The 26821-nt window shown below is 33.9% G+C and overlaps 6 protein-coding genes across 9 annotated transcripts; 1 reads left to right on the plus strand and 5 right to left on the minus strand.

Annotated features, from left to right (window-relative positions):
* Positions 1–60: 60 nt before the first annotated feature.
* On the minus strand, positions 61–2413 carry LOC106388256 (26S proteasome regulatory subunit 6B homolog). Its single transcript, XM_013828288.3, has 6 exons — positions 1847–2413; positions 1551–1781; positions 1314–1472; positions 982–1134; positions 724–807; positions 61–390 (listed from the first exon to the last, which is right to left on the minus strand). Exons 1-6 carry the CDS (start codon positions 2297–2299, stop codon positions 256–258), a joined length of 1215 nt encoding a protein of 404 aa, XP_013683742.1. The 5' UTR covers positions 2300–2413; the 3' UTR covers positions 61–255.
* A 2369-nt stretch (positions 2414–4782) lies between these two features.
* On the minus strand, positions 4783–7069 carry LOC106388250 (histone-binding protein MSI1). Its single transcript, XM_013828280.3, has 6 exons — positions 6620–7069; positions 6022–6348; positions 5758–5910; positions 5473–5597; positions 5286–5381; positions 4783–5186 (listed from the first exon to the last, which is right to left on the minus strand). The coding sequence occupies exons 1-6, from the start codon at positions 6947–6949 to the stop codon at positions 4958–4960; spliced, it is 1260 nt and encodes a 419-aa protein (XP_013683734.1). The 5' UTR covers positions 6950–7069; the 3' UTR covers positions 4783–4957.
* A 7356-nt stretch (positions 7070–14425) lies between these two features.
* LOC106388274 (uric acid degradation bifunctional protein TTL) lies at positions 14426–16195 on the plus strand. Of its 3 annotated transcripts, none has more exons than XM_013828315.3 (4): positions 14426–14844; positions 14926–15027; positions 15359–15497; positions 15639–16195. In XM_013828315.3, exons 1-4 carry the CDS (start codon positions 14560–14562, stop codon positions 16061–16063), a joined length of 951 nt encoding a protein of 316 aa, XP_013683769.1. In that variant the 5' UTR covers positions 14426–14559; the 3' UTR covers positions 16064–16195. The 3 variants fall into 3 exon arrangements, with proteins under 3 accessions (XP_013683769.1, XP_013683764.1, XP_013683776.1); XM_013828310.3 differs by having other exon boundaries at positions 14501–14844; positions 15636–16195; XM_013828322.3 differs by having other exon boundaries at positions 14503–14844; positions 15678–16195.
* A 1320-nt stretch (positions 16196–17515) lies between these two features.
* LOC106388294 lies at positions 17516–19748 on the minus strand. Its single transcript, XM_048747067.1, has 8 exons — positions 19637–19748; positions 19443–19554; positions 19323–19355; positions 19145–19177; positions 18615–18740; positions 18305–18411; positions 18148–18219; positions 17516–18070 (listed from the first exon to the last, which is right to left on the minus strand). The coding sequence occupies exons 3-8, from the start codon at positions 19334–19336 to the stop codon at positions 17715–17717; spliced, it is 708 nt and encodes a 235-aa protein (XP_048603024.1). The 5' UTR covers positions 19337–19355; positions 19443–19554; positions 19637–19748; the 3' UTR covers positions 17516–17714.
* Positions 19749–21331: 1583 nt separating this feature from the next.
* BNAC02G10870D (YTH domain-containing protein ECT1) lies at positions 21332–24411 on the minus strand. Of its 2 annotated transcripts, none has more exons than XM_013828367.3 (8): positions 24268–24411; positions 24078–24124; positions 23861–23996; positions 23694–23773; positions 23286–23615; positions 22488–22985; positions 22166–22378; positions 21332–21767 (listed from the first exon to the last, which is right to left on the minus strand). In XM_013828367.3, exons 1-8 carry the CDS (start codon positions 24314–24316, stop codon positions 21528–21530), a joined length of 1593 nt encoding a protein of 530 aa, XP_013683821.2. In that variant the 5' UTR covers positions 24317–24411; the 3' UTR covers positions 21332–21527. The 2 variants fall into 2 exon arrangements, with proteins under 2 accessions (XP_013683821.2, XP_013683812.2); XM_013828358.3 differs by having other exon boundaries at positions 23861–23999; positions 24268–24406.
* Positions 24412–25060: 649 nt separating this feature from the next.
* LOC106417771 (VAMP-like protein YKT61) lies at positions 25061–26785 on the minus strand. The gene is made up of 7 exons (XM_013858524.3): positions 26596–26785; positions 26256–26467; positions 26068–26165; positions 25863–25967; positions 25669–25734; positions 25436–25522; positions 25061–25325 (listed from the first exon to the last, which is right to left on the minus strand). Exons 1-7 carry the CDS (start codon positions 26688–26690, stop codon positions 25275–25277), a joined length of 714 nt encoding a protein of 237 aa, XP_013713978.2. The 5' UTR covers positions 26691–26785; the 3' UTR covers positions 25061–25274.
* Positions 26786–26821: the final 36 nt, after the last annotated feature.

Below are 26821 nucleotides of genomic sequence, written 5' to 3' on the forward strand. Positions count from 1 at the left end.
AGTTCTCAGACATCATCCACTGAGAGAGCTCAACGAATTAGAGACGCAACTTAGTTCATATATTGAACTGCCACTGTTTTCTTATAAATTGAACTGTAAAAGCTGAGAGGCTAAACACAAACAGTAGTGAATTTGAGCTTCATACACTAGAGATGCAACGAAGTTCATACATTAAACTGCGTATCCATGTCCATTAAATAAACAAAGGAATTTTAACAACACGCATACTCTGATTCCCATTCTCAGCTTTCTCCGTCACTTGTAGAACTCAAAGTCCGTGTCTGGCTTCTTCACGTTTGAGCGGTAACCCTTCTCGAAGTCCTTGGGCAATATCACGTATCTGTTCTTACGCACTGCATGCATTCCAGCTTCCTGGCAGATTGCTGCTATCTGCATTGTTCAACACAATATTGAATTAATGTTTTATCTAATATCTATCATCTTTGGCTGCACAATACTCATCTTTCATTCAATCCTTCTAGGGTCAGTTCCCATGTACATTACCGCCAGATTAGGTAAACCAAACTATCTTACTTTCAAAATTAGATTCTAAATAATTCAATTCAGGGAATTAATGTACAAAGACTAGATAACTCAGCTAACATCCATACATAATGCTCAAAACAGCTCTTATTAGGTGATGATCTAGAAACTATGGAGGCTACATATACATCTGAAAAGTAACTCTAGTGGGAAGCATAGAATATAAGTTAGCAAACTAACCTCAGCAGCGCTAATTTTATCAGGCCGTGAAACATAGTCTTCCAAGTCAACCTCATCGCTGAGGTTCATTTTGGCGGTGCATACCTACACAAGGAAGAACAGTCAATAAGACATAAACTGTGACAAACATATATGTGTTGTATTTAATGAGAGAGAGAGAGAAAGAACAGTAAACATATTCTTTACCATAACTTTTGGTTTTCATATTTATTTCACAAGTTAATTCAACATTCAATTACTTGTGGTAGTTTATCTTACCTGGAAAACAAGCCTCTTTTGACGTCTATCAGGAAGGGGGAACTCAATCTTACGATCAAGTCTCCCAGGACGTAAGAGAGCAGGATCAAGAGTATCTGCCCTGTTGGTTGCCATTATGACCTTGACATTCACGGTCTGGTCAAACCCATCCATCTACATCGAATTTAACAAGACATGTTTAGAACACAACTCAATCTAAAAGTCAGGCATCATGCCACTTATAAGAATACGACAAGACAGTTCTTTTCTAGACTCCATCAGTCTACAGCATAAAATCTAAAATAAACTCTTAAGAGAATATCATGATACGCTTATTTGTTCACTGTTCACACCTGATTAAGTAATTCCATGAGAATACGCTGAACTTCCCTATCAGCTCCGGTTTGAGCATCGAACCTAGCAGTAGCAATTGCATCAACCTCATCAATAAAGATAATAGCTGGAGCATTTTCCTTGGCAAGACGGAAGACATCACGAACCATACGAGGTCCCTGCAATCGAAGGGCAAGCAAGTCAGACATCAAACAGAACACACTCACTAAAACCTCAAACAATTTTCAAAAGCTTACCTCGCCGAGATACTTCTGCACAAACTCAGAGCCAACAACCCTAATGAAAGCAGCGGTTGTATGGTTAGCAACAGCCTTAGCCAACATAGTCTTCCCAGTACCAGGAGGCCCATAGAGCAACACACCACGTGGAGGATCAATACCAATCTGCTTATAAAGCTCGTGATGAGTCAACGGCAACTCAACAGCCTCACGAATCTCCTGCTTCTGAATATCACACCCTCCAATATCCTACAAAAAGCAAACACCTTTCAACAACCCAAAACCCTAAAGATTCTTAAAAGAGGAAACTTTACATTATAGGAGACGTCAGGCTTCTCAGATTGGCTAAGAAGCGAGATACTAGAATCAGCCTCAGGCGGCAACACATCGACGAGGGCGTTCGAGTGGCGGTGAAGTGCCACGGAGGCAGAAGGCTTCAGGTCTTCTCTGTTGATGGTGCTGAGAATCCTGACGTAGTAATTGGACCCGGTGGTGGACCCGACGATGCCGTTGTTCTGATCGACCATCTCCATGAACTGCCCGATCACGAGGGGCACGGATTGGATTCGTTTGACTTCTTCTTGGGCGCGTAGGAGCTCGCGTTTGAGATTCTTCTGCTCGTCCTTCACGTATTCCTCTTGGATGTCGGTGAATTCGAGCTGGCGTTCGAGGGATTTGAGACGGGAGTAGGGATCTTCCTCGTCGGGCGTGGAGAGATCTATTAGGGACGGAGATGGTTTAGGGTCGAGAACCATCGCCGCGGCCATTGTCTGAGAGAGATCTAACGGAGTTTCTGGAGTGGAGAGGAAGAAACGTTCGATTGAGAAGACGGTTGTGTTAGAAACTCATCCAAACTCGTTTAAGGGTGGTCTCCTTGAGAAGGTTTGGGCCTTTGGTTACTAGTTCAGGCCCGATATATAATTTACGGCCTACAAACAAATCTTCTTTAATTTCAACTCGTAATTACAAAAACAAATATTATCACAATTACTTGATAAACAAATTACTAGTTCAGGCCCGATATATATGCTTTAAATGAAGAAAATACAGCATAAATAATTTTAACTACGTTTTTGGAAAAATAGTCTTATATGCTAACAGGTTATATGATATGTTATCGTCTAACTTCGTATTTCTTCTTTTTCTAATATGATTTGTATGCAACATCAAGCCGAACTTTATTTTGACAAACCAAATCTTCAACGTAGATATTTCCAAATGAAATTCCAGAAAATAGACACGTTGCTGCCAAATATTCTGTACCAAGATTCCTTTAAGATATTGTCTCATTGTAATCTTCCTAAAATAACACTAATGACTATGTTAACACTGCGGATAAGTGCATAACCAAAGCATCATTGATGCCACTACAAAGAGTGATGCGACATCATCACCAAAACTCCACTGTTTCCATAACTGATTTACAAGAGTATTTACCATATCTTAAGATTTTATAGCGATTCCAGACCGTACAACCTAACTCCAGTGCAACTACTATATCTTTTTCTACTTCTCTTAAATTCTCAATATCCTCAAATTCCAACCTAAACTTTGCAATAAAAATGCCAACATCTCCAAATTGATGCAACAATGGTGGAAATTTCATATGTTCTGATATGCCCTCATGCCATGAATCCCTTAATATTAGCGGAAAACCCATAAGCATCAACATCACTTATAATCCAAAAAGGATCATCACCCTTTAAAACCAACATAAGGTTTTGCATCTGAAATAAATGGTGAAATAAATAATCCGGAAGACGATATATACATCAAGTATAATTTTACAACATGACCGGTCCATGGAAGTTGCCAAATTGCAGATTTGGAATTTATTGGTTCACAAAAAGGACTACGAGATAGAAGACCACGAGAAACAAACATTTTTTTTTTTAATGAATGTAAAATTATATTCAAGCAAAAACTGTGTTACATTTTGTGCTTCTGTTTTTATTTATGTACTCATAAGGCTATAAAAATAAAAGATTCTATACAGCCATTACGAGGGTGTTGGATCATCTCTCGTGCCAAACCAAGGACGCAGACTTCTCTCCAAGTAGGTGTGACCTCTTGCTTTGACTGCAAGCAGATGTAACCGGATCGTTTTACATCAAACCAAGTAGGCACGAGAAACAAACATTGCATTTCACAAAGCCCACTAGAGGCTCTCTCCATATCTTGGGAGGAGCAATATTTGTTAAGCTAGATGGTTTCCAACCTAAAGTAATTGGTGATAAGAGGAGTGGCACATCTATCTTATATATTGCTTAGGATTCCTTTCAACTACCGATGTGGAACACTTTGTGTCTAATACACTCCTTCGAGATGTGGCTCTTTGAACGTCAATCTCGGAATGTTCGGGCAAAAATCGATGGACCAACTTTGGGCCAGATCGATGTGGATCGGGTTAGACTATTTGGATCGGACTCTTATACCATTGATTTTAGGTTGGAAGTCCATCTAACTTAACAACATTCACATTCGAACATGTTGGTTTGATGGACTCATGAGAATCTAACGTCAGCCATACTGATGCTTCTTCAAAAGCTTTGGAGATGATTTCGTGTTTTCAAATATGCCAAAATATCCACGGGAAGGCTAACCTCAATTTTGGATCCAAACCTCTCTTGCAGCTGCACGAGATCAAGTAGTACAATCTTAAAAACACCGAGTTGTGAGAGAAACCTAACAGTGCACACAATATGGAGGGAGAAGAATTCGCGTAGGCATGGTGAACAACCACGTGATGTGGCTTATTTGATTAAGTTCATTGACAAAACCATTAGGCTGAAACTACTCTCAGTCAAAGGAAAAGGGCACAAGCATCTTGAAGGGGGTTTGATGGCTTGGTTTGCAGCACAAGAAAAGTGACAAAGATCATTTAGTCTCTAATTCTTTGATTCTTTATAGTTAAAGAAACCAAAAGCATTAAACGTAGTGCAGTTTGATTGAACAATAATTTTACATTCATTCAAAAAAAACATAATCAATAAAGCTATTCATTACTATATTTATTAAAGTTTTGAATATTTTTTCTGCTAGTAATTCAGATTTTTTCATGGCTAGTTATAATTATCCAGTGGCGTTGAAGCCTTTAATAATAAGACCATTGTGACAAGCATCCCTCTGTATAGGCCTACCTCTGTTGAGGCTGATGTTGGAGACTTCAATCCAAACTTGTAATATCTTTCTTATCCCGCCAAATCTAGGAACTAACTTGGGCGTTTTAGTTTTGGTTGCCAGTTCTTAATGATATCGCAACAAACAATTCTTTTAACCAACATGTCACAAGGAAATCTCATGTCTAGTTTTACATAACTTACACTAAATACGGGAGCAGCTCAAAGGAAGAGATGTATTACAATAAATACGGGAGCAGATCAAAAGAAGAGATGTATCAAACAAGACAGGAACCTAACAATAAGCTAGGAACCTCTTAATGGTTCTTCCCCTGGAGCATCATCCTCATCATGATATATGGTCTCAGTCATTTGCCATATTTGGAGTATGTTGTCCTCAGATACACTGGAAATTACCCAATCGTCACAAGGGTTCCATGAGAAATCTGAAATTTTGGCGGCGTAACCACCATGTGTAAACAGCAGCTCTGGTGGGCCGTCCTCCGCAGCCTCTGCTGTCTGCTCCTCATCAATCCTGTCATAAAGACACCCTCACACACATCAAATATTGTTTCTCCGTGAGTAAGTAAACAAGAACATTCAGTAACCAAACAACAAAGTCTAGTGCACAAACCTGTTAACATCCCAAACCATAAGTCTTCTACCGAAGCAACATGAGGCTAAGATAGTCTCGTTTTTCGGGCTCCAACCAACTTGGAAAACCTCCTCTCTGGAGATTTAAACAAATATTAGGTTAGTAATTGTGCGCTAAATAGTTATTTGTAACAGATAATATGTCTCAAAAAGTAAAATGTTCTCACTTATGGCCATCAAATGAGTGAAGAGCATTGCTTAACCTCCGCAGATCGAATAATTTAACAGTCTTATCAGTTGACCCTGTCGCCACAATCCACTCATTAAGTGGATTGAAGGCTAAGCAGTTAACCTGAGGCATTTCAAACAACGCAAGAATCAGCAAACACAAACGAGGCAATACGATTATATGGTTCATTTTGTGTTTACGTAAGAAAGAGATCACTAAGATGGACCAAGCATACTATAGCCTTAGGCTCAGAGTTTAATCTGTGTATAAAAACAAAACGCACCTCCATGGAGTGAGCAGCCACAGACTGTACTGGTCTACTGGCAGATGGAGAACGCAGATCCCATATAAAAAAATACTGATCATCTCCAACGGATCCAAACAGGTATTCATGTCTCAGATGCCATGCAACATCTTCCACTGCGCCTTCATGAGCCTTAAATAATCAACACGGAAACACGGAAATAATCAACATTCTCACATTGAATATATTTCTTCTAAATCATGTAAAGCAATAGTCAAGAGGGAGACATGACTCAAAGCGTACCTTAAAGATCTGGTGAGCGTCAAGAGTCTTGTTCTTAGGAGTGGCGTTAATATCCCACAAGCAGATCTGAGCGTCATCAGAGCCGCTGAGCAAATGACCCTGCTTGAGCGTACTCCAAGACAGGCCATACCCTTCAGAGCTGTGACCTCTGAGCCTCAGATCAGGGTTGCAAGCACCATCAAGCGCTGGCTTAGAAGGGTGCTTGCTGTAATCAAACACATACACCTCCGCATTAACCGTCTTGGTAGCAATCATGAAAGGGTTCTGAGGCATGTAGCGAGCTCGGTTCAGCTCCCCTTCGTGATTTATTTTCTGAATAACTTGCACCTGCGCAAAGTAGCCAACTTTTTCATGATTCGACTCAATGAAACCCTAAATTCAATATATTTTTTTCATTCAACTCACGGAAACCCCTAAATTCAAATGTTTTGTTCATTCAATTCACTGAAACCCCTAAATTCAAATGTTTAGTTCATTCAATTTCATAAACTCAAAACTTTTGTTCGTTCAATTCACCGAAACCCTAAATTCAAACGTTCTGTTCATTCAATTCACTGAAACCCTAAAACTTTGGACATGAGAAAAATAAAAATTGTACCTTTCCGGTGGCGGAGCCAAACCCACCAAACTCGGCCCTCTCATCGTCGTACTCGGCGTCGTCAAGGGGAAGCTGAACCTGAGCCAGCATCAGGTAATTGGACTCGTTCACGTGGGTGTGGGTGCCGAGAATCATCTTCTGGACGGAGTAGTCTTTCCCGGACGGCTCCTCGCGGTCGGGGAGCCATTCGACAGTAAGGGAAGGCCACTCGAGGAGGTGGGCGATGACGAGATCGTAGAGGAAAGGAGTGTTCTTCTTCCAGATCCTGTACTCTTCGCTGATCAGTCGCTCCTCGATCTCTTCTCGCATCTCCTCGTCGTCTTTCGCCATTTCCGCCTATGCTTTGTTGTTCCCGCCACAAGTAGAAGACAAAAAAAACCCCTAAACAAGAGGGTGATCTATGCTCTGTATAAATAGCAAATTGACAACGGGAAGAAGATGAAGTAATAGGAGAGGACTAAGGAGGACTGATATAATGGGCCGGTTTTATAAAAGGCCCAGTAAAAAGACATTCATGTACGTACGTGTCTCCGGGTCATGTTTCATTTTAGAGCAACAAATCTCTTAAATAGTTCATTTTAAATTATTTCCCTCTAAATAGATTTAAAAGATCAGGTTGACCAAAATATACTTTATTAGTTGGATGAATGACAACTATATATATTCATTTATAATTTGAATTAATTATTTATTTAATATATACAAATAAATAAATATTTTTTAAAATTCGTTGGAGAAGATCATTTTGAACTGAAGGCAACTTGTTATTTTTAGCAACTAATGTTTGACGGTGAGAGTTTAATGGCCAAAAGAATAAGATTACTAGCATCACAGAAGGAAGAATCTATAAATGCTCATTGGATACAACATATATGGTAGAGGAATATGAGCAAAACAGAACTACTAAATGAAACCATGTGATTGTGAATAGCCATGGAAGAGACAATGGTAGAAAATCGAAGGTGCAGTTCTTTCGTTGTATAGTGAGTGATGTCTTCATAATCGTCGAAAATTAGCAAATTCAATTTATTATCCTTTCAAAAGAACCAAATATTGGATTCTTTTTGGAAAATATATTTAAATCTGAAATTGGTGTTTATAATAATTATGTTGCGATATAAGATTTGGAGTTTCATTTTATGGATAATAACCAAACGTGGAAATCATAAGAGATCGAGAGTGAACAAACAGAAGAAAACTGATTTAGTTAACTTATTTGAAGCTCAGATAACACATATAGTCTTTAATGAAAAACTATCGTCAAATGTGTTGTTGTTCCTTCGTATTAATTATAAAATTCATTTTATTTTTGTTATTGTTTGTAGTTTATAAGGCTGGGCAAATAAACCGAACCCGAAAATCCGAACCGAATCCAATCCGATAAAAATGAATCCGAACCGATCTGAACCCGACATAAATACCGATTGGATCCTGTTTTTTGGTATTTTGGGTTATCGGTATTATCCGAACCGAACCCGGACCTAAATGGATATCCGATAGAACCCGAAACATTTAAAATCACAAAAATAACTTCTACCAAATATGATCTTAATTCTTAATATGTATCCAAAATACTTTAAGATATAATTGAACTTCTAAAATAATTATCTATTACATGAAGGTTGATGGTGGAATGTGGCGGTTGAAGCCTAAAGTTTTTAGATTTTGGTTTTGTTTTCATTGAATTATGTCTCTCATTTCATGAGAACTTAGTTTTTGTTTTATGATTTCATTTATCTGGTTTTCTTTCTATCACTAACTATGTTTATCTTTCGCTTGATTTTGAATGATCACGTTTGATGTTTTTTCTTATTTTTGAATCGATTTTACTTATGTTTTGGCTATTAAAATATATACAAATCATGTATTTTAAATCCAAAGAACCGATTTCATTTATGTTTTTAGTTACAAAATATGTACAAATCAGGTATTTTTAAACCGAAGAACTAATTGGGATCCGAACCCGAAAGTACAATGGGTTATACCGGTTATTTGATGATTTACTAACCCCGACCCGAACCCGATAGAACCCGAACCGCTCCCAAACCGAACTTTTATATAACCCGAATGGGGTTGATTTTGATAAACCCGAAAAATCAAAACCCGTATGGATAAAACCAAAACCTGATTTGGACCCCGAATACTCATGCCTAGTAGTTTATGTAATTTCACATTATATGAATAGATAAATTTAGTTGGAAAAATATTTTTTTCAAAAGTTTTTATTTTTCAAAATCCTGGAATTATTTTTATGATATATATATATAGGAAGATATTCCAGAATATGTATAATATCTTTTATGGAGATATTATCCATATTTATCAATATCTTCCTAAATATTAATAAGATATTATATTTATTCAGTAATATTTTTATTAAGTATGCATATAAGTCAAATTCAGAAAGATATCACACACATTTAGGAGATGTTTCTACTCTTTTCAAGAAAAACGGTTTCCTTAAAAAATTGAAAAAGTTTTGAAAAAAATTGTCAAAATATAAGTGTTACTTACTTATTTATTTAATATATTCATAGAAAACATATACTTGTCATTTGACATTTAGATCCTTGTTTGCCAGTTTGGAAACAAAAACATGTTTTGAAACTATTTGAGACTAATTCTATATTTTATATATATTGGAGGAGTGAAAAATAATACGTTGGAGGAGTCAGTTTAATTAGGAATGCTTTGGATCAGATATACATTTCTAATTTATTTTGTGTTTAGGCACTTTTATATATAATATAAAAAATAAATATAGAATTATGCAGACGACCTTGTTATTTAGTTTCTGAATATTTATTTTAGATATTAATTTAGATTTTTCGGATGTATTTCTAGATTATTAGTTACCGTTCGGGTTTGAATGCATTTTATACTATCCTACTAAATACCTTCAGATATTTTAGTACCTCTCATGGATTCAGGTTTTCGAGTTCATACGATTTTGATTTTTTCACGGAAATCTAGAGAATGATTAATTCCTACCTCAATAATTTCTTTTGTGATTTTTCTTACACGATGAGTTTATTTTCGTGCTGATTCCATCCCAAATTAATATTCATTTCAAATAAAGTATTCCAACTATAATCCAAAATCAGTTTTGACCAAAAGATGCTGGTCAACCATATTAACCAAGTTCGTTTCATCATCGGTGACACAGCTGTAGCGTCAGAAAATTAAGCCTTTAATGACGACAATACACAGCAATGGTGAAGCACGATTAACTAATTTTCAGCCGCTACGGCAACAAACAGTGAACAAAACGGACGCGAAATAAATCAGCGGCATCGGCGCCTAATTTTCTTTGTCTACGGCAATCTATTAGCTGCTACCTTGCCTCTTGCCACTGTAACTTTTGTCGCCGTCATAGTATACTTTTTTGTCGCAGCCGCCGGACACGGCGATTATTAAACAAACATGGCTATTATGTATTGAGTTTTAGAGGGCAGGTGTTTAATATTTGATGCGTCAAAAGTTATCTGCATAATTTTTCGTGAGTCAAGTGCCATATGTATTTTCTCTATATTTTACTAGAAAATTAAAAAAATTGTACAAAGAAATTTAAAATCAGAAAAACCAAAAATAATTAAAATTCAAAAATATACTCAAAAATATACTCAAAATTTCGTGAAATTTATAAATACCCAAAAAAATATATATATATGTTCAAATAACCAAAAAATAAATTTATTAAATGATAAACATACTCAAACCCCAAATATATAAGAAAACTTAAGAAAATAAAAACCCATATATTTTAAAATATAATATGACATCAAAATAAGTAATACATATGATTTTTCATGTATTTGTCTAGTAAAATATCCATATGTGAACCAGGTCATGTAATTTTTTTTTTATTTTGTATATCGTTATTGTTTTGATTCCTTACCAAAATTTTATCTTATATCCAAATAATAATAAAAAATTATATATATTAGATGTTTTATGTATTAATTTTTTTGTGTTTCATAGTTTTTATATTTTTAGAGTTTCAGATATAGTTTTGATTTTTGGATATATTTTGGGATTTTTGATATTTATAGTTAGTAGCGTATTTTTGTTATTAATTTTTTTATAGTGTTATTGAGTACTCAAATAATATATATATATATATATATATATATAATGGTTTGCCACTATTATTTTGGTAAAAGTTGGTTTTAGTGTTATTTAATAGTTCAAATAATTTATCTTATTATATAAAGTTTGGTTCTTTAAAATTGCTAATTAACATGATCGCGACAAATGATAATTATATATTTAAAATTGTGACATCTGTTAATATATCTCATAATTAAAAATATATATACTAAGACATTAACAAAAACAAATTTTATTAAAAATTAATTAAAAATATTATTCAATAGTAATTTTCCTTTTTTAAAATCTTAATCAAAAGATAATTACAAAAGATTATTTGATAGTAATTTTCCTTCTAATATTGTGACATGTGTTTAAATATATAATGATAAAAAAAAAAATATATATATATATATATAATAAGATAATAAAAACGAATTTAGAAAAAAAAATCTTTTAAAAATTATATAATAGTAAAAACAATTTTCAAAAAAATATTTAGTAGTAATTGTTTTAGAAATTTTCCTTTTTGAAAATCCTAAGAAAATAAATTTGAAAACAATTTATTTAATATAATTTTTATTTTCTAAAATTTTAATAAAAAAATATAATTATAAAAGATTATATCTAGCTTGGTTCTTCAAAATTTCTGATTAACATATGTTTGTTATATGTTTAAAATATGTGTTAAACTATCTCATAATCAAAAATATATATACTAAAATAATTAAAATATTTTTCATAAAAATTAATTAATAGGCTTATTATTATTATTATTATTATTTTTATATAAAGTTTGGTTCTTCTATGTTGTTAATTATCATGATTATTATTCTTTTATTATAATGTTTCTTTTAAAAGATACTACAAATTGAGAATTATAAAAGATAAATATTAACTTTTAAGAAAAAAAGTTAAACAAAAAAGAATTGTAAAATCCTACAGGTACAATAAATTATCTGATAAAAAACATGAAGAAAAATAACTTTAAAATAAATAATATTACTCTTTTTAAAAGCCTAATTAAAAGAAAATTGTAAAATTACTCTTATTATTTTCTTATAAGTAACTAACCTTCCTTTTTAAATAGAAAATTGTATGTTAAAAATTATGACCAAAAATAGCTTGAAAAATTTCACATCTATATTTATGTTTAAAGTTCCACATATTATTTTTACAAAACACAATAGGATTTACATAAAAAATATTACCTGAGTATTTTTTTTTAATTTCTTGATACAACTCACATTTTTATTATTCTTATTACATCTTATGATGTTAACATAACTTTTAATTTTGATGTTGTTGTCGTACATGAGTATGTGTGAATATGATGAATATATGTTTGTATGTATAAGAAAAAGTATATAAATAATTAAACAGAATTTGTTTCTATTAAAAATAAAATAGTTGTATAAAAATCTAAAAGAAAAACTAATTGTAAAATAATTACTTTCCTTTTTAAAAGTCTAAATAAAATAAAAATATAAAAGTAATCTTATATTTTTTATAATTAACTCACTTTACTTTTTAATAATTTTGTGCTAAGAAAATATAAACCAAAATTAACTTCAAACATTTCACATGATATAAAAATTAGATTGTGAATGTGTCAATAAAAAATGTCATTATGTGGAAATAACTTATCATTTTCCTAAAATTCTAAACAAAAGAGATTTTTAAACAAAAACGAATCTTAACCAATTAACCAAAAAAAAAACTAATCTTAACCAATTATAATTTATAAAAAATCTAAACCAAATGTAAAATTTTATTTAATAGTAATTTTTACTTAAAAATTAATGATAAACATGATAGTAACAATTATTAAATTAACAAAAAAATGGTAAAAATATTAGTGAAATATTGAAAAAACGAATTTTGAAAATGACAACTTTTAAAAATAGTTAATATTAACAAGAAATAATTATTTGATAGAAATTTTATTTTACTAAATCCTAGACAAAATATAATTGTAAAAGATTATGTAATATTAATTTTCTTTTCTAAAATCCTAAAAAACTGTAAAAGAATATTTGATAGTTGTTTTTTTTTTATAAAAAAAATTCTAAACAAAAGAAATTTGTATCATATTTTTATGTCATAACCAAAAGAGAATTGTAAAAATATATTTAAGAGAGTATTTGATGATGAACATGATACAAAAAAAATTTTAATTAACAAAAGAAGTTTAAAATTAGTATTGATACAAATTGTTAAAATAGCAATTCTAAAATTATTTATTAATAAATACAAATAATTATTTGATAGCAATATATTTTTTTCTGAAATTCTAAAGAGAAGATAATTGTAATAGGTTATATGACAGTAATTTTTCATTTTCTAAAATATTAAACAAAATTGTAAAAGAGTATTTAATATTAGTTTTTTTATTTTTTTTATTTTAAATAAAAAAGATATTTATAAAATAGAATGTTTTCCTTTTTAAAAAAAATTCTAGCAAAATAAAGTTTTAAAGACTTATTTAATAAAACATTAAATTAGTACATAAGAACATGTATAATGTTGCCATTGACTCGATTGATGTATTTGACTTTCATTTTTTTTTACTTTTCATTTAATTTCTTATTTCGGGTTGTGTTTAATTTAAACGTTTAGGTATAATATTTTCTCTAATCATAAGTACAAAGTTTATAACAATTCATCTATACACCATGATTATAAAATACAAATATTAACTTGAACTTATGTGTGAAAATAAATTTTAATTATAAAATAAATCTCAAACAACATATGCAAAAATAATCATAAAACTATAATAAAATGATTTATTATTGTATGGGTTTTATTAAATGAAAACATCAAACAAAACCTGTTGCAACGCAACGGGCTCATATCTTATATATTAAAACATAAGTTACAACATTGATTCATGTGTGATTTTTTTAAAAATGGACCTAATGGACATATTCCTAGAAAGTCATGTTACATTTAATATCTAATTTTATCATTTAAATTTTGGGTCTACAATATATTTTTATTGGGCTATCAATAATTGGATTTAAACAATAAATGATCTATTGGATTTATAGATAGTATAAATTAAACATATATAATATAATGTTGTAATATTGTACATCTATATGCTAAATATTAAAATATTTGTCGATGTTAACTTTTAAAATTATAAAGATTTTTTTTTTAAATAACAAAAATCATATAATCTAAGATTGATTAATTTTTACTACCTTAAAACAATGAAAAGAAATTTTAAACTATATAGTTTATTTTAAAAATTAAACAAAAACTAAATGTTTAATTATTTACTCGATAATATAAATCTATGAAGCGAAAATTTTAGTTTTTAAAAAACTTTCTAAATTTGTGAAATGGTACAATATCTTTGAATATGACAATAAAACAATATTTTACTAATCTTAATATATATAGTTTTGATTTTAATAATGAAATAATAATCCGAAAAAATATATATAGAAGAATATACAAATACATGTGAAAGTTTGAAACATTCTATTCAATGAGAAAAATATACAGTAAATTTATTATGTTTTAAAAATTGATAGACACATATATATTATAATATATACCAATTTAGAATTGAAAAAAAATATTTATATAAAAATAAATGAAAACAAAAATCCGCGATTGTTTAAAATAAATGTTAGTTTACGGTGAAATCAGCACAATATCAAAGTTTATATAGGAAAAAACGCCACGGAAAATGTCAAAATTGGAATTAACCTTTTAACATCTTACATTGCATTAGCCAACAGAAGTAAAGCCCGCTCATTAGATTTTTATTACAGAACGAGGCCCAGTTTAGCAGAATTTCATTACCCGACATAACGATCAGTGAAAGAAAGAAAAAAATGGCGATGGAGATCAGGGAAGGCGACTGGAAGGTTTGCTGCGGAAGCTCTGATTTCGCGAAGCTGATGGTGAAAGGTTCTCCCTTTAACTCTTTAGAAGCAGCGATCGAGTCCGCAAGAGACATCTGGTTCAACCAAGTCAACGTTGCGGCTTGGCTTGAAGCCTTCGCTGCGCATCCTCAGATTGGCAAGTCTCCTTCGCCTTCTAGCAACTCCGATTTCGCTCGCCGGAGCGTAACGGAGCAGTCCAGGGCCTTTGCCACAACCTCTGCTTCTGCCTTGGAGGTGATCGGATTGGATCGGATCTCCACATTATCTCGTAAAAGTTTACTTCTTTCTGATGATGAACTGTCTTCGCTTTCTTAGGAGCTTGCAGAGTGGAATGTACTGTACAGACAAAAGTTTGGCTTTATCTTCATTATTTGCGCTTCCGGCAGGACTCACGCCGAGATGCTCGCCGAGTTAAAGGTCAGCTTCTTAGACCAAACTATAAAGAAGTTTTGATAATCAGATTCTTGGAGTTGTTATGGTTGTTTACATTTATGTGAAGAAGATCAAACAAATAGCTGAGACCATCTTTAGAAATATGATTGATGATTCTGTTAACTAGTCAAGACTTTCAAGATAAAACTTTTTAGTATATGAAATACAGTGATCTTCAACATCTCTTGATTTGTAACTTTACTTCACGTATATTGCATGTTTTGTATCTTTGGTCTCTTGTGTATTGTCTTTTTATAGTTAAGGAATGCACTCTACAGAGTTACATGTTTCCTTAAACCGCTTCTTTTTTTTACAGGGAAGGTATGCAAACAGACCGATAGTTGAGCTCGAGATTGCTGCTAAGGAGCAAATGAAAATCACAGAGCTCCGGATGGCAAAGCTCTTCTCCGAAAAGGCTAAAGTTGTTTCGCAAACTGAGTCGACTAAACCTCAAGGTACTTCGTTGATTTTACCAAATCTTTTGCTTGTGAGGGGGCTTGAATCTAGTAGAAGCCGGTTTGATAATAAAGTATGTATCTTTTGGAATGCTTGTGTTATCTGTGATCTTTTCTCTACTCTCTTGCTTGCTTTAGAAGATCGTCTGAGAATCATAGGAGGGCATTTGAATGTTGCAGAAGCTCCCAAGAGAAGCAGGCCACCCATCACGACTCACGTCTTAGACGTCTCACGTGGTGCTCCAGCTGCAGGTGTTGAAGTTCACTTGGAGGTGTGGAATGGTACTACGAGTCCTTCCTTTGGTCATGGAGGTCGTGGGGACTGGTCCATGGTGGGAACTTCAGCTACTGATAAAGATGGGCGTAGCGGGCAACTGATGGATTTGGTCGAGTCTTTGAACCCAGGGACGTATAGAATAAGCTTCAACACTGGAAAGTATTGCCCAGGAGGCTTCTTCCCATATGTTTCAATTGCATTTGAGGTCACAGAGTCTCAGAAATTGGAGCATTTCCACGTCCCCCTGTTGCTTTCACCATTTTCTTTCACCACATACCGTGGGAGCTAGAGCACTGTCTTTAATACATTTGGTGGTACTGTTATCTATCAAAATTGCTTTAAAATAAAAATCTGTATTTGTGAACTTGTAGAACAATGTACTAATGCAGCGTTTGCACCTCCAAGCACTTGCATTCTCTTCTGTTTTGACCTCACCATCCCCTTTCTCTCAAACATGTCTGAAAAGAATTCAAATTAACCCTGTGCCAAACTTGAAATGATTCGTTTCCATTACTCATTACACAAGATAATCATCAATGAACTAATTTAAGTATCCAAACAGCCAGGGAGAGACATACACAACACACTCAGGAAGCAAAACATTGACTGAAACAGCAGCTCCTTCAAGACATGTCAGCCTCTGGCTCTTGACTACTAAGTGCGCCAACTTTTCCTCTTCCTTAGTCTCTGAGTTTCTTAAACATTCCTCTGCTATTTTCATCTATATTATTAAAAGAGAAGTACCCATTTGAAAATATTCTTACTTCATTAATTAAACTTTCTATTTTTTTGTTTGTCTTTTTCAGTTACATTAATAAAATATCCTTAAATGAATTTAAATTACCTATTTTATTTCTTGTCTTTTTAATTACATTAATGAAATATCCTTAAATGAATTTAAACTACCTATTTTATTGATTATCTTTTTCAGTTACATTAATGAAATATCTTTAAATGAATTTGGACGTAATGTCATTTAATCAAGAAAAAAAACTCATAAGTCATCTTTACGTGCATAATTTTAATAATGGAGATTTTTCAAAACGTGCATCATTAAAATGTTATCTAAAACTTGCAGCACTAATATATAACATGCATCAATAAAACTAGATTTTAACCCACATAATCGTATGGGTATTATTTTTCAATTGATTAAATTTAAAAATTATTATTTATTCAAAAAATATTTAAGAATGAATATGTTTTTAAAAAAATTATATGGTATTTGCTCCTATTGGTAGTATAAATTTAAACAAAATTTTAGCATAATATAACTAATTTGTCGTTTGCTAAATTTATGGCTTTTATTTATAATATTTTCATTTTATATCTGAAAGATGAATGAATATTTCTTTCTAACAATATTTATATATATATATATATATATATATTTTTAAAAAGATCAATTTAAATTGTTATTATCATTGAATATAATTATTTTTGACATAATTTTAGTTTTCGTTTACATCAAAACTAATCATATTTTAGGATAATTATAATTTAAAATGTTAATCATGATTTCTGTTAACTGGGCGGATCATTGTTTATATGATATCGCACACGAAAGAAAAAATTATGTTTTTACAATTTTCTAATTAACTGTATATACTTAATTTTTATATGATATCGCATATTCGTCAAAAAATAGATAGTTTAAGATGCAAAAAAATATTTATTTAGTGAACATGATCAAATATTACAAATAGATCATTTAATAAATTAAATAATCAAAAACCGAAAATTCATAACCGCGATGGCGCGCGGATCAGGGACCAGTTGATTACTTAAATGGAAGAAAACAACTTGTAGAACCGATTCTACATACAGAAAACCTCAAATGTCAGGAGTATTTACATAGTTCTATATGTAAACTAAACTGATCATTGATGAATTAAAGGTCGCATAATTGTTTAGCAAACAACACAAGTACCCTTGTTAGATCAAGTTACATCCTCGAACAATGTCATTTCCTCCACAATCTTGGCCACACTTCCGGTTACTTGTACCCAACTTTCAACTACTTTCTTGATCTTTCCATCTAAAATCTCCACCAACGTAAAAGCTCTTACTGTGCCACCACTCTCGGATTCCGCTGTTCCAACCGGTGTTTCTTTTATCTCTATAACCCTGGGGACTATTGCACCGTTCACATAAAGAACCTTGTTGTCACTATCTTCCACAACCATTTTTCGGTTTCCTTTCCCACCTCCAAGCTCCTTATGCATGTGTCCAAACACAACTAAAGGAACAGACAGTTCCGTTGTCTCCTTCAACTGGCGTAATGCCTGCTCCAGATCTGTCACCAAACCAACCATAATCAGCACTCCAGGGTAGGGATTCTGAAGAATCGAAAAAGATGGCAGCTTACATTACCTGGATCACCTTGGTCACCGCCTTCGGCAGACCAGTCTCTTCCACATATATCCTCTGCCTGAGAACCAAGACCTGCAAGACATAAAGAACCACTAGTTAATCCTTATATGTTCAACCTGACTGGCCAAAGACTAGACCACTCAGAAAGCTGATGCACCTGTTGGTCCGTTATGCGCAAGAACTATAACCACATGATCTTCAGGTGTTCCAAGTGCAGCTCGACAAATAGTCCCAGCACTGGCATTCATATTACGAACTCCATACCTAGAAAGAGATAAAAGTGTCAACGAGATAAGACTTGTACCTTCACAGTTATCACCACCACACTCACAAAAAGGAAAAAAAGCTATCAACTGTACATACAAATATTTGCTTCCAAGAAAAACAATATCTATTTTGGATAAATAAATATTTGTATATAGAACACACATGAAGATGCATTTCCGCAATGGAAGATAAACGCTAACCTCTTTAAAAGCAGTTTATCACGATGCAGTTTATCTCCGCCATGTGAAAAGGGGCGACCACCAACAACACTGAGCTTCAGTGAGGGGAAGTCCATGCGTTGATATCCTACGTGCTCATCACCAAGGCTGTTGTTGGTTGCAGCGGGAAACAGAAAAACGATAAGTTGTTTTAAAGAAAGTCCTATAAACAAACCAACAAACCATTTCTCTATGACTAGCGATGGGTCTCACAACGAGTACTGTCTCCTCCATATATTAAACCAATGAGTTAAACATATTCGAACTACAAGACAGTTATCACGAGAAAGCATAACATCGACTTTGCGTTTGGACAGGATGCTCATTAAATAACCAAACCTGGTAAACAATAACAAAGAAAAGAGAGCAGCAGTGTATGTATTATCCCAAGAAACTGGAGGAGAAAGCAGATTCCGCAGGTGACTCAAAAGCCTCAACGCAGTAAGTGGTATCACAGGTATGTTTATAGCATGAGAGTAATAAACCACAAGGAAACAGTGGCAAAAACTCACATATCAAGTTGCATTTGAACACCGTTTTCTTTCCTGAAAAATAGAAACCCACGATTAATAATCAAAGAACAAGACTAACAACAATTCATGAAAGACACGCTTTGGCAATTTCTGGGTGAAATATAGCATGAGAGTAAAAAAAGAAGAAAAGCACAAGTAAACAGTGGTAAAAACTCACATATCAAGCTGCATTTGGACACCGTTTTGTTTCCTGAAAAGAGAAACCCACGGTTAATAATCAAAGAGCAAGACCAACAATTCAAGAAGAAAGTAAAGCAGAGAAGGGTTTAAGACACACTTTGGAAATTTCTGGGTGTGCCAAGCATCATGATTGCCCAAAATAACAGCTTTAGGGAAAGGAAGAGCAGCGACGCTCTGCACAAGTGGCACATCCTCCTCACCAAAATCACCTGACAGTTTTATAAGGTAGTATAAAAGAGAAAAGTAGACAACTTTGAATTAAAAATCAATTCTTGGTACAGTAGCCTTTACCTGTGAAGAGCACCAATTGCGGCTGCAAAATCACAGGGGATTGTGTGAGAGTAGAGAATAGGAGGTGTGAAATTGTATAAAAGGAAAGGCTTTTGTGAAGATGAAGGAATTGAGGTGAGGGTATTGAATCTAGAAATTGAACTGAAATGAAAGAAATTTAATTTTCAGTGCTATTCAAATTTCTAATTCATCAGTTCTTTACAATTTACCTCTGTTATTAGATTACATATTTGTAAATCTTTTATTTTAGTTTTCAAAAATTCTAGTGTTATTCGATTTAATAATTTTATAATTTTATCAATATACATGTTATTTATTTTTGGTGAATTTTGTGATATTTTATATTTGAAAATAATTTAATGAATATTTTACTACAGAATGTAAATAACAAATTATATGCTTTAAAGCTGAGATTTGAAAGAATATTATCTGTCTTAATTTCTCTTGCAATGATCGAACAAACTTATTATTAAATTATTTTCTTTCCCAAATTTATTCAGAATGAGTCGTGATATGATAAAAAAAAAAGAGTCGTGATAATACTTTTTCCTTTTCTTTTATTTTTATGTACTTAGTTTTAGTGGTTCTTGACATAAAAGATATATAAAAGGGAAATTTATATGTAATTTTTAAGTTTTTATCGTAAAAATAGTTTTTAATGAAGAAAATGACCAAAATAAATTTTATTAAAAGGTAAAAATGTGTTTTTACCCTAGGATTAACTAATCAAGACTTAGAGTTTAGAATTAAGGGGTAGAGTTTTCGGGATAGGATTTCAAATTTTTAAAAATAAAAAAATAATATTAAAATTTTCAAAATAAAAAATGCTATTATGATTATTTTCTTTTTTTAAGTCTATTTTTGTGACAAAAATTTAAAAAAAATTATTTGAGAGAATTGTCGTGTATAAAATTAGTTCTAAAAAAAGATATAGAAATAGTTGAATATGTTAGTCAAGTTCTTATAGACTTTCTTCCGAAGTAACTTTATTTATCTGATAGAGATAATTTGTTTTTTGTATGTTCATTAGTCAAAAATTTATTTGACTTTTCTTTATGTACAATGATTAAAGTCCATAAAACCTTTCAAAATATCTCACAGAATCTCACAGAAAGAACCGTCCTCTATATTAGTGTTAGCTCATACTCGATTCTAGGTTCAACTCTTATTCAAAACGATTAATGGAATTTAAAAGAATTGATTTTATCAAATTTATTTGCATTCATTTAAAATCTAAAATAGAAAATTAGATAGATGCATTAAAATCCTCATCAAATCTTGTGAAACTTTCAGAATCTATTACTTATGTTTTGAAATGGATTCTTACAAACTTAGTTGAATTCTTCTAACCAATACCATCGAGTGCCGCCTTAGAGCCAGTGCACACAGTGCATTTGCAATTAAGTCTTCCTTTCTTCATTTTTCTTTAAGAAATCAGGATCCTGTTTAGTTACAAAAATATATAAATATTAGGGTATTAATTGTGGAAGTTACAATAATATACCTAAGATTACAAAAATCAACTCAGCACAAGGTCCACTTTGTATTTAAGCCGGGCCTGATACCACCTCAAAGTATATCAGGATTTGACCCGAAAATGACATGATACAATCGGTTTGCAACACTACGTTATACTACGTTACGTCGTCGTTTCAATTGGTTCGTTACCTGCCATGGTTGTATTCAGATTACAAAAGTCTAAAACACCTGAGCTGTTCAATGATAGAAAAAAGCATAATGCTACAAAAGTTACAAGGAATTGGATTTGTAATTTTTTTGACATTTCAGTATACACCCCCACCCAAAAAAAGAAGAAGAAAAGAAACAGAGAACCCCTTCCACCTTGTTTACCAAAAAGAATGCTTCTACTTACTATTACTGCATCAATCAGTTATATCAAGTCTTCTTTTTCCCCTTCCTTTCCATCTTCTACTGTGACAGCTTGAAGACGCTCTGATAACTGCTCCACAGCAGAGGAGGTCTCTTCTTCCCCGTCTTCTTTCCTCCCACCATCCTCTCCCACCTTTTGCCTCTCTCTCTCATCATAGTAGCTGAAATCATCCAGGATAGATGTGTGTGCCTCATATTCTTTGAATATTCTCAGCATCTCGATCCCCTGACGCAGCTTCACCTGTTACAGTTCATCAATCAATTAGTTAACTTCACCACAAACTTTAAGTTTCTGTTAGTACAAACGCAATGCAATGCAATATGCCCAGTTCATGTGTTAACTCCACTCAAAATCCTTCTTCCTATCACTATAACCCTACCCTTTTATGTTAATGTTTTGCGTAATGTCCCATTCTAGATACCTATATTAATAACAGGTGAAAGGTTTCTTCTACCAAACCTTACATGCCAATCGGTCTAGTTCCCAAGAGAGTATTGAAACAATCATACCCAAAAGTACAAACGACTTATCCAGACAAAATATTGCAATTGCAAACATACGCAGATCATAAATGGCACACAGTAGGTAAATGAATGATCATAAAGCAACACATGCAAGGTTACGACATAAGTACCCACCTCCTGAGAGTCTCGGCTGTGCGTTACCGGCTTGTTGTCATTGTTTTGTAAAAGAATATGAGAAAACCGGTTATTCGGTACATCTTTCAAAATATGCCACTTCACTGGGAACTGCCCACTCCACCTGTCTTGCTGCCAGTAACCAGCGTCCTTTTCAAAATCTACAGGCCCGACCATTTCCGACACCCCACAGAATTGTCCACTTGCATTTACCTGTAACATTCAAACTCTGGTTAAGCTCTATGTATCCTTGAAGCAACAAAGAGTTGTCTTATCATTGCTCTAAAAAGAAACTTATCCACATCGAGAGAATGAGCCATACCGAAAAGAACAGAAAGATTGGACATTTTCCACCCATCTTCTCAGCATCTCTATAAGCAGTATCTAATTTTTTGTTGCCATGCGGCGTGCTGGCCCAGACATTATACTTGATGCTTCTGTGAACATTGTCTTCACTAAATGACTTGACGATAAAGAATTTGGCATTCTTGTAATCCGTCACAAATTCTGGACTGTTGTACAAACTGGGATTTGGTCCAGCTGTACTCGAACCATTTGCTGAATTACCAGCAGAAGAGGAAAGTCTGGAGCTGTTCTTGCTCTCTATCCTGCTGGATGCTCTTGGTCCTCGATTGCCATACAGATCATTTGTGGTAGGTACAGAACTGTACTCTCGCCGTTTACCTATGTCAGGGGCTGACCTGACTGAATTATCAGCTCCATAATATGACCCAACAGCATTTGGAGTCTGGTAAGATCCTACATGATAATATCCTCCCACAGAAGAACTTGAAGCAACCCCACTCCCATGCACCGGTAGCTGATAGAAAAGTGCCAAAAGAAAAGTTAGAAGCCCATAGAACTGTAAACTAATTTAAGGAGATTTTCATTCTCCGAAACCATTACATGGAAGAAAGAAACTAAAGATTCAACGCCAAAACAGAATATGACCACTTAATTATATATGTAAAAAAAATCATTGGTTCTTCTAGATTGTGTTTGTGTGTATCTAGAGACATGAACTCACAAAAAGCGCTAGTTGATACAGAGGCAAACAAAAGATTTGCAGATCAAGCCCATAAAATTTTAACACAAGAGGCAAAAAGAAGAGAGTTTTAACCTGAGAAGCATTATGGTCGTAAGGCCCAAGTATGCCCATCGTTTGAGGATAAGGTATAGGGGATGCTAAAGCGTTACCCCCTTGATTACCAGATAAACTGCCTCCACCATATCCCGCAAAAGGAACCATATAAGCAGATGTTGGGTCATAACGGGAATTGTCAGCACCAATTTCTGACTGAGTGAAATGCATAGGTGAAGGTGCACCATACTGCGGGTAATACGCTGGGGAGAATGGGACTTGGCCCTCCATCATCATGGATGGTGGGTAAGGGTTGAAAGCAAAACCAGGTTGGTGGTACATAAAAGATGAATTCCCATCGTAGACAACCTGAGAAACAACGAAAAAGGAACTATGTAGCAAGAGCAAGAGAGATAACAGTATAATAGGGATAAGTTAATTCCTAACCTGTGGGACATGCATGCCTTCAGGGGTAGTAGCAGCATACTGTGGATACCCATCCCAACTGTTGAATCCTTGTGTATAACCTAAGAAAAAAACAACAATGCAATTGAGCACTCACTGATTCACTTGAAATTTCTCTACATAGGAAGAGAGAAGAGAGCGTATTTTACCAGAATGTACAGCATCCCAATCGTAAGGATGATAGAGATTTGTAGGGCTTTGAAGGACGTTGTAATAAGAGTAGGGATCAGGAGGAGCAACGGAGGAAGACGAAGAAGAGACGATCCTTTCATCTCCGGGAGAAACCTGCTGGTCAAATGGATTAGACCTAAGGTGAGATTTGGCTTTACAGAAATCAAAATCGAAAAAGTGACGAGGAACGAGTACCTGGTGGTGGTCGCCGCCGACATTATCCGCCATGACGGCTCTTTCCCCTGCGAAAAGTCAACACATCTCGTTAACGAACATTTGGGAGCAATCAACGGCTCTATAAAAAAAAAGCTCTAGGGTTTGGAATTGGGGATTTTGTTGATTGAGATGCGAATTAGAGAAAAGGGAAACGGAGAGGAGAGTGTACCGGAAGAGACGATTTGGTTGGGCTGAGTTCTGGAAGAAGCGGGATCCATGCGAAGGGAGAGAGATCTGAGAGAAGAGAGGGAGCGAGATCGGAAGGTTTCTGAGAATTTTAAAAGACTTTCTTCGCACTGTTGTGGGTCCCCCTTTATTTAATACCAAATTTATGGATTCTCTTTTTCCACATACATATGGGAATTTCGGTTCAATTTCAGATTCGGTTTCGGACTCGGTTTGATTAATTCGGTTTTGAACTTAACCAGCTGGTTATGTTGAGTTTGGTTCAATCTGGATTGGTTTTTGGTTTGATTTATGTATAGGGAAATTAACACTAAAAAACATGGGTTTAGATTAAGTTAATTAAATAAAAACATTAGTCTATTTGTTCAAGATCATCAACCAAATGATTTAGAAATACACTTATGTTTGGTTGGGGTTGGTTTGTACTGGTTCCGTTTCCTGCCCCGCATTACATGATTCAATGCGCCTCCCCCACCCCCCGCCCCCCAAAAAAGAAAAATTAACTGCAAATACGAACTACGTCGTTATCGGCTTTGCTCACAACTCGCACCTCCTCTGACACAAAGTTAAAGGGACGAGCAGTTTTTAAGTATGGGGTGACAATTATGATAGTAGTACTCGATCTCTTTACTTCCATTAAACCACCAATTTAATAATGTGCTTCAGATTTATTCTTCTATATAATTAGCGTCTCTTTATGTGCTGTGTATGTCTGAATATTCCATTATATATGCATTCATAGAGATTGTTTCAAAAAAAAAAAATGCATTGATAGATTAGCCACATAACAAAAGAAAACAGAAACTAAATTAACACTGAGAACAGTAAATCATAGATTGTCCATATCTTCCATAACACGTTATCCTTGTCTTATGAAATTCTCATAACCGACAGGGAACAGCTTCTTCCTTGTCGTATAAGTTATTATGTAAATGCACATTTCCCTATTCTATATAGCAGATAGGGAGATCCAAGAGTTGCATTGCAGCTTCAGAGAATTGTACAGCATGTGTTTGTTTTCCTCGCTCGCTTGTAAAACATCTGTTTCATCATCCATCATAAAACCAATTTTCTCATGTCAGAAACTATCTCCCAAACCTCACTCTTCTAAAGAAACACTAGTAATTACGTATATTAGGGTGGAATGTTACCTTTGATGCCTTGTTTAAATCTGAACTCTTCTCCACTAAACTGTCCAGCTTTTCACCTCGGGCTAGGAGACCATCAATGGTTTTATGCTGTTACACAAATCAAAATCTCTACTCACTGACAAGTGTTTAAGAAATCTTGGAAACAAAGGGACCATATGTGTACGTATGGTTCACTGAAAAAAAAAAACGCAAAGCAGACAAAGTGTTTATGGAATGGTCTATACTGCACTTACAAATATAATACTGCTCTCATCCAGCTCCATCTGTATTTTCAACAGCTTATCAGCTTCAGCCGGGTCCTGAATAGGATATTTATTCCATAATAAGTAAGAATAATTGAAGAACCTCACATCCTAAGGTTTCTAACAAGTTTTATAGAAACTACAAAGGCTCAAATAGTAGCAGTAGTAAAGTATGTAGAGAATACCTTAAATTTTTCTAAAGCTTCTACTAAGTATGGCCACTTCTGCTTAGAGACTTCTTTTGCTGACCTCCATGTCTCACCAAATATCTTTTGGTACTCATCAAGAACCTGCCAAAAAGAACAATGTCAACGCAAACCATATACATTCCTTAAGCAAACAAGAAGCTACATGCATCAACCAGCTATGTACGTAGGATTTTCGCAGTACCTGATCGAGAAGAGAAAAAGCACTTCGAACAGGATAACGGTCGTCCATGAATCCCACGGCGCATAGGCCGTTTCTGTTGTAAGAATGCACTACTTCGTCTATAGCTCAAACACATCAAGTTCAATTATAAACCTTAAAACTAAGACAGAGATAAGAGATTGCAAGAGGCAAAGAATAAGAACAAGAACCTTTGTGTTTAACAGATTGGCGCTGAGAAGGAAGGGTTCGGCCAGCGACAGTACTACCGAAGAAGCGAACGAACTCTGAGATGTTAGGGTGGTAGAAATAGTTGAATCCAGAGAAGTCGAATGCGTGAGCGAGGATAACTGGGTTTGGAGTATCGGGAGTGCACTTGAGAACAAGCAAGGCCGTGATACTCATAATTAACTCTGGTGGATCACTGAAAACAATGAAGTTCTATTAGTAAGAGCTAGAGAATCATAGTGAGACAGAAACTAGGTCATAGTTGGCAAGAGACAGATTTTGTCACAACACAAACATATATAGAAACTAGAATGAGCACACAACCTTTTAATCAAGAGAGAGAGAGAGAGAGAGACAGTGTTGGAGCAGAGAGGTTGAAGGAGACAGAGAAGAAGCAAGTTAGAGAGGGTACAAATCATATAAGCAGCGAGAAGAGGAGATAATCTATTAGTAAAAAGGAAATCAAGTAGAAAAAACTAATCTTTTTCTAAGGGATAATCTTTAAAATAGTAAATAGGCTCAATGAATATTTATCTGATATTTATCTGAT

This window comes from Brassica napus, chromosome C2 (genome assembly GCF_020379485.1).
Source record: "Brassica napus cultivar Da-Ae chromosome C2, Da-Ae, whole genome shotgun sequence".
Classification (NCBI taxonomy): domain Eukaryota; kingdom Viridiplantae; phylum Streptophyta; class Magnoliopsida; order Brassicales; family Brassicaceae; genus Brassica; species Brassica napus.

What these genes read in the sequence shown, in the direction of transcription:
- LOC106388256 (XM_013828288.3), bottom strand. Translation starts at nt 2,299, where the DNA reads ATGGCCGCGGCGATGGTTCTCGACCCTAAACCATCTCCGTCCCTAATA. An exon ending in AGCCTGACGTCTCCTATAAT is followed by an intron (nt 1,782 to 1,846) that starts GTAAAGTTTCCT and finishes TGCTTTTTGTAG; the next exon opens with GATATTGGAGGGTGTGATAT. An exon ending in TCATGGAATTACTTAATCAG is followed by an intron (nt 1,135 to 1,313) that starts GTGTGAACAGTG and finishes AATTCGATGTAG; the next exon opens with ATGGATGGGTTTGACCAGAC.
- LOC106388250 (XM_013828280.3), bottom strand. Translation starts at nt 6,949, where the DNA reads ATGGCGAAAGACGACGAGGAGATGCGAGAAGAGATCGAGGAGCGACTG. An exon ending in TTGGCTCCGCCACCGGAAAG is followed by an intron (nt 6,349 to 6,619) that starts GTACAATTTTTA and finishes TACTTTGCGCAG; the next exon opens with GTGCAAGTTATTCAGAAAAT. An exon ending in ACGCTCACCAGATCTTTAAG is followed by an intron (nt 5,911 to 6,021) that starts GTACGCTTTGAG and finishes TGATTATTTAAG; the next exon opens with GCTCATGAAGGCGCAGTGGA.
- LOC106388274 (XM_013828310.3), top strand. Translation starts at nt 14,560, where the DNA reads ATGGCGATGGAGATCAGGGAAGGCGACTGGAAGGTTTGCTGCGGAAGC. An exon ending in AGATGCTCGCCGAGTTAAAG is followed by an intron (nt 15,028 to 15,358) that starts GTCAGCTTCTTA and finishes TTTTTTTTACAG; the next exon opens with GGAAGGTATGCAAACAGACC. An exon ending in TGAGTCGACTAAACCTCAAG is followed by an intron (nt 15,498 to 15,635) that starts GTACTTCGTTGA and finishes TGCTTGCTTTAG; the next exon opens with AAGATCGTCTGAGAATCATA.
- LOC106388294 (XM_048747067.1), bottom strand. An exon ending in GATAAACTGCTTTTAAAGAG is followed by an intron (nt 18,412 to 18,614) that starts GTTAGCGTTTAT and finishes ATCTCTTTCTAG; the next exon opens with GTATGGAGTTCGTAATATGA. An exon ending in CGGTGACCAAGGTGATCCAG is followed by an intron (nt 18,071 to 18,147) that starts GTAATGTAAGCT and finishes GTTTGGTGACAG; the next exon opens with ATCTGGAGCAGGCATTACGC.
- BNAC02G10870D (XM_013828358.3), bottom strand. Translation starts at nt 24,316, where the DNA reads ATGGATCCCGCTTCTTCCAGAACTCAGCCCAACCAAATCGTCTCTTCC. An exon ending in CAACCAAATCGTCTCTTCCG is followed by an intron (nt 24,125 to 24,267) that starts GTACACTCTCCT and finishes GACTTTTCGCAG; the next exon opens with GGGAAAGAGCCGTCATGGCG. An exon ending in TTGGGATGCTGTACATTCTG is followed by an intron (nt 23,774 to 23,860) that starts GTAAAATACGCT and finishes TTTTTTTCTTAG; the next exon opens with GTTATACACAAGGATTCAAC.
- LOC106417771 (XM_013858524.3), bottom strand. Translation starts at nt 26,690, where the DNA reads ATGATTTGTACCCTCTCTAACTTGCTTCTTCTCTGTCTCCTTCAACCT. An exon ending in AAGCTTTAGAAAAATTTAAG is followed by an intron (nt 25,735 to 25,862) that starts GTATTCTCTACA and finishes TATCCTATTCAG; the next exon opens with GACCCGGCTGAAGCTGATAA. An exon ending in ATGAGAGCAGTATTATATTT is followed by an intron (nt 25,523 to 25,668) that starts GTAAGTGCAGTA and finishes TTTGTGTAACAG; the next exon opens with CATAAAACCATTGATGGTCT.